This window comes from Cnephaeus nilssonii, assembly GCF_951640355.1.
Source record: "Cnephaeus nilssonii genome assembly, chromosome: 10".
In the NCBI taxonomy this organism is placed as follows: Eukaryota; Metazoa; Chordata; class Mammalia; order Chiroptera; family Vespertilionidae; genus Cnephaeus; species Cnephaeus nilssonii.
Genome location: NC_137081.1, coordinates 74,756,105 through 74,769,156, shown reverse-complemented (window position 1 = coordinate 74,769,156; position 13,052 = coordinate 74,756,105). Strand labels below are relative to the sequence as shown.

Below are 13,052 nucleotides of genomic sequence, written 5' to 3'. Positions count from 1 at the left end.
CAGCATTGGATGAACCTGCCACGGATGGTACACAAGGCCTCCATTACCAAGCCCAGCGTGCATTGATTATTCAGTATGGATTTAGCACTTTACTCTCTTTTGGGGGCAGGCACAGAGTTTAAAAACTCAGCCTCCTGAGTGCCTGTTCCAGTTTGCTTTCTGAGTAGGAAAATGAAACAGACTTCTGGGCATCCTGAGTGTGTTCTCTGCTGGGCGGTCAAGGAGCTCAGGGAGGAGGCCCTTCAGGAGAACACGGCGAGGGACTCGGCTTTCCTCTGTGTCTGACTCACTCTCATTGCCTTTCCACTGGCCCATGGAAAATGCTGAGTAAAGGATTCCTTCAGGGGAGCTAGAAGGCTTAGGTGAAGTCAAGTCCCGGTTGAATGGAGACACACTAATGGGGTGAGAACACTCCTTAAATATCCCTGGACAGGCATTGGAGCCACAGGAGTTCCCGGGCCACCGCCGAGCCCGGCCATTGAGAGGGACCAGGAGCTTTAGGCTGGAGAGCAGGGGCAGCTCTGGGTCCTCACACCAGCTGTACGCAGGACGGAACCCCTTCCAAATTTTGATCTGCAGGCTTTGCAAGGCTTCATCTGCTCAAGAGAAATTGTTATTAAAAACTAGTAGCCCATTTGCAGGAAGAATCCTGCAAGCAGCCGTTGGGGCCGCGTGCGCTGCCGCCGCCTTTGCGGCCGGCGCGCCTGCACCCGCTCGCCACTGCCGCCCACCCCGCTCTGCCCCGCTCCGCCCCGCCCGGGCTTTCCCTCTGGCAGCCACCTTGCTTTCCGCTTTTCCTCCCTCTTATTTCTAAGTTGTCTTCAGTCTTCACTCCTCCCTCCCTCAGCGTATGCAAATTAGCCACCATCTTTGTTGGGTAATTTGCATACTCGCCCTGATTGGCTGGTGGGCGTGGCTTTGGCTGGTGGGCGTGGTTTTGGTGTAGCGAAGGTGCGGTCAATTTGCATATTACTATTTTATTAGGTAGGATAGTTATGCACTGGCCAGGTGGCTTGGTTGGTTGGAGCACCTCCCATACATCAAAAGGTTGCAGGTTCCATCCCCAGTTGGGGCGTGTATGGGAGGCAACCAATTGATGTTTCTCTCTCACATTGATGTCTCTCTCTCTCTGTCTCTCTCTCTCTCTTCTTTTCTCTCACAAATAAGTAAACATATCCTTGAGTCAGAATTTTTTACATAAAAGCACTTAAACTACAACAGTTTGGAGTCAAAATTGTGGAGACAAACCCAGTTTCCTGGCCCCCGAGCTGTATACCTTGACCAGGTTCGTTGACTTCATGCTTTGATGGTCTCATCTAGCAAAGCAGACCAGTATCAATAAGTATGTATGGGCTTGGGGAAATAGGTATCCAAAAAAAAAATAAATAAAGAAAGAAAAGGAAAAGACAGCTGTTACTAATATTGCTGTAGTTATTTTGGGCCACAATTTCTAATTGGTGCCTGAGGCTTCTTTTATGTGACAACCCCCTGGATGTCGCTGGATGTTCTCGAATAGGAGCTCAGCCTTGTCCTCAAGCTTGCACAGGCAGGAGGGACGCAGTTCACATCATACAGGAGGGGACCCTGAGAGGAGCTGCTTCTGGTGCCCAACCAGGGAACCGAAAAACCTCAGCGTTAACAGGCAGTTTGTTGCTTGTGTGTTTTGATGAAATTTCCACCTTTTTGTTGTTTCTCCTCCCTTCCTTTCCCCACACCTCAGATTACAACCATTTTGGGGGTCCTATTCTTTCCTTGTAGTCTTCGAGCTTCATAATGGAAGCCAGTGTGCTATAGTGTGAATAGCACTGGATCGGGTGTCTGGGATGGAATTGCCAGTCCCATTTCTCGCTCAAAATGACTGTGTGACCTTGGGCAAGTAAATGAATTTGCCTGGGCTTTATTGCCTCCTCCAAACACTGTGGGCTAAATGATTCCCTTTTCGTTCCCACATTCTAGGCAGGCTATAGGGTTTAGTGATCAGAAAAGATCCACTTTGTGTCAGAATGCAGTGATGTTTATGAGGTTTGAGAGTCTCTTCTGGGCTTCAGAAATTTTAGAAAGTGGAACAGGAACCAAAAATATTGATAAACAATCTTTAAAGGGTAGTTTTCTGTCTGTGGTGTTGGCATTAACTGATGAGTCGTTCAGATAGGTTTCCAATATGCTTTGCTGTTGAATTAGTTTTATTGGATTAGTTGCCACTGGCAACTAATAATTTGTTGCCATAAGTGATAAGTAACAGAGGCACTTTGCTTTTCATTAAGAGACATCTGTCTACCAAGATGAAATGGACTCAGAAAGTGCTGTTAGGTGTCAAACAAAAACACAAGCCCTCAGAAAGAGCCTGGATGCCAGTAAAGATGCCTGTGCTTACTTTGGAGTTTAAGTATCCAGTCCGAACACTCTGTGGTGTTCTCACATGGAGTCATGAACTGTCTTCAAAAGCATATCTTTAGACCTATGAAAAGGAAGTTATATTTGGAAGCTTTTAACTGTTGCTGTTAAAATTTTCTGAAGAGGTTTATTGGAATGTTTTAGCACGCACATCCTTGAGATCAAAAACGTGTGATTTGGAAATAGTTTTCATATTAATAAAGGAATTTTGGGTTCCTGTAAAAAGTGCAATGGAGTTTTTAGATGAAATGCATTAGGGTTGAAATGCCTTCTCATTTAAAAACTTTTTATCCATTGGATTTCTATTGATATCTGATGCATGACTCACTAATGGCTGTTACTGATGAACAGGTTTCCTCTGCGAGTTTAGAAAGTATTGGGTGGCTAGTATTGGGAAGGTTATTAATTATCATGATAGATTTAGAAACGTTGTCGTGGAAACTATCATCTCTTTGGGGCTTCTGTGAGCATATCTGCCTCCAGTGCTCTCTCCCAACTTCCGGTTTACTGCTTTAGATCCAATGAGCTTTAGGAAGTCCAAGCATTAAGACTGTCAGTCCTGCCCTGCTGGTGTGGCTCAGTGGTTGTGTCGGCCTATGAGCCAGGAGGTCACGGTTTGATTCCTGGTCAGGGCACATGCCCAGGTTGCTGGCTTGATCCCCAATGGGGGGCATGCAGGAGGTGGCCTGATCAATGATTCTCTCTTACCATTGATGTTTCTATTTCTCTCTCCCTCTCTCTCTCTAAAATCAATTAAAAATGACATAAAATAAAAAATAAAACAGACTGTCAGTCCTGTGTATAAATTAAGTATAGATAGGGCTGAAGGAGGGGCCCCATGTCCTTTTCATGAGCAAATGGGCATGACATGCAATGCACAGGTTTTGAGAGATATTTAATGCCTCATTCATTTTTATACTCCCAGAGTATAATACACTGCCTTTCAAGTAGTGGTTAATTAATAGTGGTTATTTTAACAATGAATACTCAGATGACACTTTTTTTTATTCTTTGAGTTTTTTGATGTATTTTAGAAATATGATTTCTTAGATAATGCCATTTCTTAGATAATTGTCCACTATGTAAAGGAAGATATGACATTAATTATATCATGGTTGATATGAAAGCTTTTTGAAAAGACACTACATAAATTTCAAGCTTTTTCTTGGAGGTGAGGCACCTTACAGGTACGCCAGTGTTGTCTGATCTTGCCTTTTGTAATTCTGAGGTTTATGAGAGCTTTGATGTAGCAATGATCCGCAAACAGTTTGTTTAAGACACTAAAGCTCTGCATTGGCATTTATGTCATTCCTCACCCCCTTTTGCTCCAGTTAAAAATAAAGCAATGTCAGAATAATAAAAGCTGTGGTTTAAAAAATGAATAATAAAAAAATCATTTCCTATTGAATGAATGGTATTAAATCAGGGTTGCTGCCTCAAACAGTGGCAAGAACTGTGCAAAAACTGTGGGGAGTATGCTTATTCTCTCTGTCCTCTAGGATTCTTCTTCTTCTTCTTCTTCCTGTTTTTTTTTTCTTTTTTGAAGGCATCATAGTGAATACCAACCTAAAGTTCAGACAACCAGCAGGTGGTCTTAAATGTGATGATTTAGATTGAGTGATACATTCATCTAAACTAATTCAGTTAGGATAATTTAATCAAGAGAAGAAAGTTGCCAGCACTTTTATACTTCTGGAGGAATATTACACTAGACTATTCAGATATTTGCAGTTTCTACAAAAACACAGGCAGGAGGGAGAGAGAGAGAGAGAGAGAGAGAGAGAGAGAGAGAGAGAGAGAGAGAGAGAGAGAGAGAGAGAGAGAGAAAGGAGAGAGAGAGAGAGAGAGAGAGAGAGAGAGATATCACAGTATTGTAAATGTGACCTGAGAGTTCATTAATGCTACCCTTCCAGTCCAAACAATTTACTTTTTACACCAGAATTTTAACCTGCTAATTGAAACTGACATGACTTAAAATACGTAGCAATTTATTCCAGGGTAACTGTGTTTATTCCACAGAAAGGTAGTAGGATGCAGGTGGATGATGTTGTTATATAATGTTGGTCCAGGTAAAAAAAGTACAGAATCACTATTCCCGTTATAACATTGAAATGTTTTCTGCAAATATAACACAGTATGCATTTTAATTTAGAGCCATATTATGTCTGTAGTTAAACTTTTGATTTAAACTTTAATTTTTCTAAATTTTGTTTTATTTGTATTACTTGAGACCCATTCTCAATTAAGAAATATAAAATGACCGATGTCTAAAAATAGGGGTTTCTTATATTTTTCTTTAGATTATCTTTAGATATATATTCTGAATATAATCATATTTTATGTGTATGATAAATTTAAAGGTGATATTTTTTCTTTATGCAACTGCTCAAAATTTAAATATGCTCTTTCTTTTTAAAATATATTTTATTGATTTTTTACAGGGAGGAAGAGAGAGGGATAGAGAGTTAGAAACATCGATGAGAGAGAAACATAGATCAGCCGCCTCCTGCACACCCCCCACCGGGGATGTGCCGCAACCAAGGTACATGCCCTTGACCGGAATCGAACCTGGGACCTTTCAGTCCGCAGGCCGACGCTCTATCCACTGAGCCAAACCGGTTTTGGCTTAAATATGCTCTTTCATTTCTGAACGTGGACAAGGGACATAAGATTTCTTAAACTGCAGGTCACGTTTCACTTTAACATGCATGTTTTTTGAAATGGCAGAATTTCTCAGGGCCGTGTGATTTTCACTATTGTGTGTGTTTAACGTTCATAGTCAACCATACCTGAATAAATAACAGAATACATTTTCTCTCCTTGCCTGAAAAATGAAAATTGTTATAGGTCAATTGCTGAGAGGTCTTGCTCTCCATTGCATAGGTCTTGCTTGCAACTTTTTTTTCACTTATTCCAAGCAAACACAATTCACTTTACATTTGCTTGTTATTCACTTGGTTTTTAGTTGTTTTAACATAAGAAGAAACTATTCCTTCTCGACTGTGCCTCCCTAATGTCCTGACTAGTGTTTGTAAACACCCATGCATCTTACTGTGCAGAAAGTGCTCTCCTAACTTTCCAGGGCCAGGAGTGGAAACCCCTGCTCACATACCATTTTGATTATTTGTTCTATTCATACTCAAAAGAATATTAACTAACAAATAGATTACAACTAAGCTACAGACAAATCTGCCTTGTGATTTTAGGATCACACATACCGACGCACACCTAGAAAGGGCTTCTTTCAAATGCAGGGCAAGAGCCCCAGCTAGGAGGCCCCCAGGCCTGGAGTCCCATTCTGGTGACCACATGCTGGCTGTGTACCCTTGGACGTGCTTTGTAAGTTCTCTGATGTTCGTTTTCACCAATGGATAAGAGGTGCTCCAGCTCATAGGATCAATTAAGGAACAGGAAGGTACTTGGCAAATCACTATGGCGTGATGTAAACCGGCTGTTTAAAAAAACACACAAGGCCTTGATTTGTAGTGTGATATAAATCCTCCCACCACAGCCAATTTCCAACTAAGAATGATTTAATAGCCACCTGGTAAAATTCCTAAATATTGAACAGGCCCCTGGTGCCAGCCAATTGCAGCCCACCATCGCTATCCTTCAATAAATGGCAGTAATTATTTGTTAACTAGAGGCCTGGTGCACAACATTCGTGCACTAGTGGGGGGTCCCTCAGCCCAGCCCTTTCGCAGTCCAGAAGCCCTTGGGGGATGTCTGACTGCTGGCCACAGTCAGGCATTCTTAGCACTGACGCGGAGGTAGGCCTCTGTGCTCACCAGCCATCAGCCTGGCTTGTGGCTGAGCTGCGATCCCCTTGTGGGAGCACACTGATCACTGGGGGACAGCTCCTGCGTCGAGCATCTGCCCTCTCGTGTTCAGTGTGCGTAATAGCAACCAGTCATTCCGCCATTTAGTCAATTTGTATATTACCCTTTTATTATATAGGACTAGTGGCCCAGTGCACAAAATTCATGCACATTAAAAGGAAATTAATTAGAGGAAATATTTTAATATTGCTATTTGCCCTTTCTCTACAATAGAAGTGTCAGAGATGAAAGAAAATTAGTAAAATGTATATGAAAATCTTCCTCCTGTCAGAGTCTGGGGCACGCTGCGGGACCCAGAGTCAAGTCCTCACCCACTTGCGTGCACCTCGAAATCTCACAAGACCCAGATCTGGCCATTCCCCCCCCCCCATTGGGCAAGATCCAGACCCAGCCGGTCCCACCCCTGTCAAGCCCCACTGGGTGGGGGTTGCAGCCTCAGGTCCCCTGGCCCAGCACCAGGCAGGGGGCGCAGCCTCAGGTCCCCCATCAAGCCCTACTGGGTGGTGGGTGCAGCCTTAGGTCCCCCATCAAGCCCTGCTGGGTGGGGGGCGCAGACTCAAGTCCCCTGGCGCACCCTCAGGTCCCCCATCCCGGCTTGAGGTCCCCCAGCATGATGCCGGGGTGGAAGGCACAGCCTGAGGTCCCCCTTCAATCCCTGCTGAGCAGTGGGGTGTGGCCTGAGGTCCCCTGTCAAGCTCCACTGGGCTGGGGGCATGGCCTGAGGCCGGGGCTGGGGGCACGGTCTGAGGGCCCCCATCATGCCCTGTCGGGCAGGGAGGGCACAGCCTCAGGTATCACGCCCCGGCCCAATGCCATGCAGCCTCAGGTCCCTGCTGATCACTCGTTATAGCTCATTACAGGAACCCTGCCTCTGCTGTGGGTGCAGCCATCTTGTGACGGCCTGACGGAGTGAGGGTCAATTTACATATTACCTCTTTATTATATAGGATAGATATCTTTTGTCTTCCATTGATCTAGAAAAAATATTCCTGTTTGGAAAATTCTGTTTAGATGGAGGATTTGAAAACTAAGGAAAGAATAGTAATTTACAATGTTTAAAATGTTAATGATTTCAAATAACAACAAAAAAAAAGCTACCTTCAGAATTTTAGAAGTAGGCAGAAAACTTATAAGAAAACAACATTTACTACTAAGAAATGTGTTAATTAAATGCTTTAAAAGTAAGAATAGGGATCCCTTTGTAAAATGTTCTGGGTGAATTAAGTTGAATATTAACTTTTTCAACATTAGTTTGAAATGACTTAACTTTTCTGGTATTAAATTCTTTAATTTGCACACACACACACACACACACACACACATAAATCCTAACTGGAAAAGTGTGCATTTGATACCTAAGCAAATAGAGATAAACTGGCAGCCATTATTTTAAAACCCAGTGCTTTACAAAAATGTTTCCTTTAAATTTATCCAAATAACTTTTCTACCACTCAAGGCTGATTTTGGATTTTAAAAGTTGGCTGCAATCATATGTCTTTTTGAAATGTTCCTTTACTGAATAACTGTGGAAATATTTTTTTCTTGGTAATAATAAAAATTTGCATGTTTAGTCTGACATGATAGACAGGGGATGGCATATTAAACCGAAACTACTCCAGAACAGCTGGACATATTAAGCCTGAAAATACCTTTTATGTAACGATGGATATCTCAATATACAAAGTACAAAGCTGTGAGCGATCTAGGAGGGAATCAGGAGACTTGAGAGCAAATCAGTTTGTGCTGAGAGCACCACTTTCCATGCACATGTCCTGGGCCACGAGCAAGGCTGGGGCAACAGGCCTGGGGAAGCATGTGGGAAACCAAGGGCGTTTGGTGAGTAGAAGCTGATTTACTCCAGTGAAACTCCTCTGTCCATTTCTGCAAGAGGAGACTCTAGTGTGGAGGTACTAAAAGAAGAGGGCGTATTTTCTATGTTAATCCCTCTCACAAAGTAAAGAATCACCGGAACTCTAGCTTCACAGATATTGCCTAGAACAGTGGTCGGCAAACAAATTAGTCAACAGAGTGGCAAACCACGGCTCGCGAGCCGCATGTGGCTCGCGAGCCGCAGTTTGCCGACCACTGGCCTAGAACATCAGGTTTACATACCCAGAGCGGGGCTGTGAGGAAGAACTGGGATGACGGTGTGTATTAGAACCCAAACCGTTGTCCACTAAACTGAGAGATCCTCATGTGGCATGTGGCCCCAGTTGCAAATACCTGTCTCTGGGGCTGCTAAGTGCATGTGACTGTGCACACATGTACTATTCCTAGACATGCAATAGGTGTGCATGAAGTATATTCCATGAAGTAATTAAGTGACATTTTGGATGTTGTATCTGATTTTGGGAAAGACTGTACCTTCTTCCTCTCACTTGTATAAATTAAAACATTTTTCAGGGTGTAGACTTGCTTTTATGATTATCACAACCCTAGTATAGGGGGCAAAAGTTACCTGATTCAGCTGAAAAACATTTTCCAGGTTTATATTACATATTTAAGTAAAGTGAAAGGGAGAAATCTTTTATTTTTTTCTATTGACACAAAATGGGGTCACTTGGAGTCCTTGTGAAAAGATAGATAATTGGCCTCTAGGACAAGCCAGCTGGTATGTCACCAAAAAAAAAATGTGAGAAACATCAAACTGGCAAGTTTTTCATCTGCTCATTTCTTGGACTCGTTCCCCAAAACACTAATTCATTAATTTAAAGATTTGGCATATGACAAGGCAATGTGGGAAGCTTTACCTGGAGTCAATACCTATCAGAAATCAAAAGGGATGTATTTCAAGGACTGTAGGAGCAGGGTTTCCAAAGGCAAATCTGCACTAATTATTCCTTTATGACCTTACTTTTATCCCCTATATCATATTTTTTTCTTTTTTATGCAATTTATTCTGCAAGCAAACACCACAATTGAGGACAACTATTTAGAAAATGAAAATATATTTAGGATAATTTGGCAGGTTATTTTTTAATAACATATTTCTCTTCTGAGCTATTTAGGATATGAGCCAAAGGATTGAAAACATGATAAATCCTACTTTATTAAAACTTGGATTTAGGGCTTTTCTTTTAGATGAAACACTGCCCAACTGGAAAGTATTAATAATGAATTAGATATATAGGCTTTCGAACATAATAATTACAGTGATTCCAATCTTTTTTTAAGTATTGTCTACTTGGCACCACATTATATCATTGATCTTCAGAACAGCTCTATAAGTCAGTGCTTTTTATTATCTTCTTTCTATGTAGTTGAGGAAACTAAGGCTTAGACATTTATTTATTTTTTGTTGAAATTATTATATATGTCCCCCTTTTTCCTCCTTGACCTCTTCTATCCTGTTTCTCCCCGCCCTACCCCCACCCCCACTCGCCCCAGGCCTTCATCACCCTTTTGTCTGTGTCCATGGGTTATGCATATACTCATGCAAGTTCTTGGTTGATCTCTTCCCACCTACCCACCCTCCCCCATGTTCCCTCTGAGATTCGACAGTCTGTTCTATGCTTCTATGTCTCTGGATCTAATTTGTTCATCAGTTTATTCTGTTCATTATATTCCACATATGAGTGAGATCATGTGATACTTGTCTTTCTCTGACTGGCTTATTTCGCTTAGCATAATATTCTCCAGGTCCCTCCATGCTGTTGCAAATGGTAAGAGTTATTTCTTTTTTACAGCTGCATAGTATTCCATTGTGAAAATGTACCACAGCTTTTTTATCCACTCATCTCTGATGGGCACTTGGGATGTCTCCAGATCTTAGCTATTGCAAATTGTGCTGCTATGAACATAGGGGTGCAGACATTCTTTCTGATTGGTGCTTCAGGTTTCTTAGGATACATTTCTACAAGTGGGATCACTGGGTCAAATGGCAGTCCCATATTTAAATTTTTGAGGAAACTCCACACTGTTTTCCATAAGAAATTTTTTTTTAATCCTCAACCAAGGACATGCTTAGAGATAGCAAGGGAGAGATAGATGATAGATAGATAGATAGATAGATAGATAGATAGATAGATAGATAGAGATTATGAGAGAGAGAGAAACATCAATGTGAGAGAGAAATATTCAGTTGCCTTCTGTACATGCCCAGACTGGTGATCAAGCCTGCAACTCAGGCATGTGCCCTGACTAGGAATTGAACCAGCAACCTCTCAGTGCACAAGACGACACTCAACTAACTGAGCCTCTCCAGCCAGACAAGGTTTAGAAATTTGAAGTAATTTGTCCAAGTTTATATTGCTAGTAAGAGAGGAAATAAACGGGGATTACATAAAGGCCAACTGATGGAGAATCACATTCTTAACCACTAAATTATCTTGTCCACCAAAATTTGTAATTTCACATCAGCTGTACGAAAAGTATGCAGATTGTCCTGTTTTTGTGTGGATGGTGGCATGGAGCGCTGAGTAACTGACACCTTGTTTTTCTGCCTGTAGGCCCCTGGGGAAGGTGTACAGGAGACTGTGGGCCTGGGGGAGTCCAGACTCGTACACTGTGGTGCTTCCACTTTGAAGGTTGGACAAGTCACCCGTCTAGCTGCGATGAGAACCACAGGCCTCCAAAGGAGAGAAGCTGCTTCCGAGTCTGTGACTGGCACAGCGACCTCTTCCAGTGGGAGGTCTCTGACTGGCACCACTGTGTGCTTGTGCCCCCCGTCCTGGGCCAGGCCAAGCCTCGGACCTCCGAGTGCGTGACGGCCCAGCATGGGCTGCAGCACCGGACTGTGCGCTGTGTTCAGAAGTTGAACAGAACCCTGGTTGCAAGTGAAATATGTGAACACTTTGCCCCTCAGCCCCCCACAGAACAAGCTTGCCTCATTCCTTGCCCCCGGGATTGTGTTGTGTCTGAGTTCTCACAATGGTCCAAGTGTAGCAAGGGGTGCGGGAAGCGACCGCAGCACAGAACTCGCGTGGCCATCGCTCCCCCTCTTTATGGAGGTTCTCACTGTCCCAATCTGACGGAGACAAGGATCTGTGACGCTCCCATTTCCTGTCCTCTTGGGGAAGAGGAATACACTTTCAGCCTTAAAGTTGGCCCGTGGAGTAAATGTAGACTGCCTCAGCTGAAGGACATTAACCTCACCGGAAGAACTGTTCTGGATTTTAGCTCTGATTCAAAGGAGCAAGTCACCTTGAGATATCCAAGTTACAAGCCACATCATCATGCCAAGCCCTGGGACATAGAAATAGGTTATCAAACCCGGCAGGTTTGGTGTACAAGGAGTGATGGAAAAAATGCCATGATAAGGTAGGAGGCCTTCAGTGTTTATATTTTTGACTCACCTGAATATTGTACAGTATAATTTTATAACGTTTATTTCTGATTTTCTACAAAAGGAAAATTGTAAGCAGGTTTGGGATTTGGGTTTTTAGAAGTTTTATTTGAGAAATCTTCAATTTTAATTCTAAAAATACCAGAGTGTAGACAAGGCAATGCTCTGAATTCTTGCATAATTGATAGTGAAACTATATTGGGTGTCATATAGTTCCACACTTTATCAAATATCAACCAATTAAAACAAAAGTCTTTTATTACTACAGTAATAAAAGAGATTATAAATATTCAAGTTCACTCAAATTGGTGATATGTTAAATGATAATTTTTCATAATTTTTGTTTCTTAAACTTCTTTTATTCTTGCTTTAGTTTTGTTTTCATGATTACGAATGATTTTTTTAATATTTGAGATGTAGATTTTTTTACAGTAGAACTAATGTTGATATGTTAATCTAAGACTGCTTTCTTTGGTGTTGATATGATAAAAATATTAACTTGAACAGCAAATAATTAGAATTACAACCTCTACAGGGTATGAAGTAAAACTTAAAAGCCATTGTTTAGGTTTCAAGATTATTTGTAATTGTTTTATTTTAAATTGTATTATAAAACATCATGACAGAGAACTATGTTGAAAATAATACTTGTTTAATTTTCCCGCAGAAGGTCTTAAATGAAAACACTGGTATATTGCCAAGTTTCTTCCAAATTAAGATGCTTTTCAATAGTATTTAAATTATCAAACAATGAAACACTCATCTTTAAAATTAATCATTATCACCAGTTACTGTTTTCTGTGGATCCACAGCTGACTGAGAGAGGTTCAGAAGACTACCTCTGCTATTCAAGAACAAAGAAATGTGATGATTTTTAAAAAAATTTGACTTCAAAAATGAGCATATTTTATCTTGGGTGCTTCATTCTGATTTATGCCATCTACAATTTGCAAGTCCATTGAAGAGTGATTTTCTGCCTCTTATTGCCTCCCTCTGTGAAGCCCAAAAGATTAAGTAGATGATTTGGGTGATTATTATTTGAATTTGTATGTGGAGTTCTGTAATAACATTGTTTTCTTAATATTGCACATTGGATTATTACATAGAATGTTTTCATTTTTAGTTTGCTTGTTTTTACCAAGTTCTTTAAAAAATAATAATAGACTTTATTTTTAGAGCAGTTTCAGTTTTATATTTACAGAAAATTTGAGTGGAAAATACAGAGTTCTCATAGGCCTTCTCATCACTCCCCTTCCACACATACACTGTTTCACACACATACCTTGCATTGGTGTAGTATATCTATTACAATGGATGAGCCAATATTGATGCATTATTATAGCCCAGAGTACATTAGAGTTCTACGGGTTTGTACCAATGTATAATGACGTGTATCCATCATTGCTATATCATAGAAAATAGTTTCACTTACATAAAAATCTGTAATCTATCTGCTGATCTAATGCTTCTTCTCCTTGAATCCCTGCTAACCAATGATCTCTTACTGTCTCCATATTTTGCCTTTCCCCAGAATG

The 13,052-nt window shown here is 41.4% G+C and overlaps 1 protein-coding gene across 1 annotated transcript in view; it reads left to right on the top strand.

Moving 5' to 3' along the window:
• Positions 1-13,052, top strand: part of THSD7B (thrombospondin type 1 domain containing 7B) — a gene marked incomplete at its 5' end in the record, with an annotated part of 754,786 nt that overhangs the window by 156,903 nt on the left and 584,831 nt on the right. The window contains one exon of the mRNA XM_079782710.1: positions 10,682-11,492. Coding sequence (XP_079638836.1) covers positions 10,682-11,492 — 811 coding nt within the window. The remainder of the gene's footprint in view (positions 1-10,681; positions 11,493-13,052) is intronic.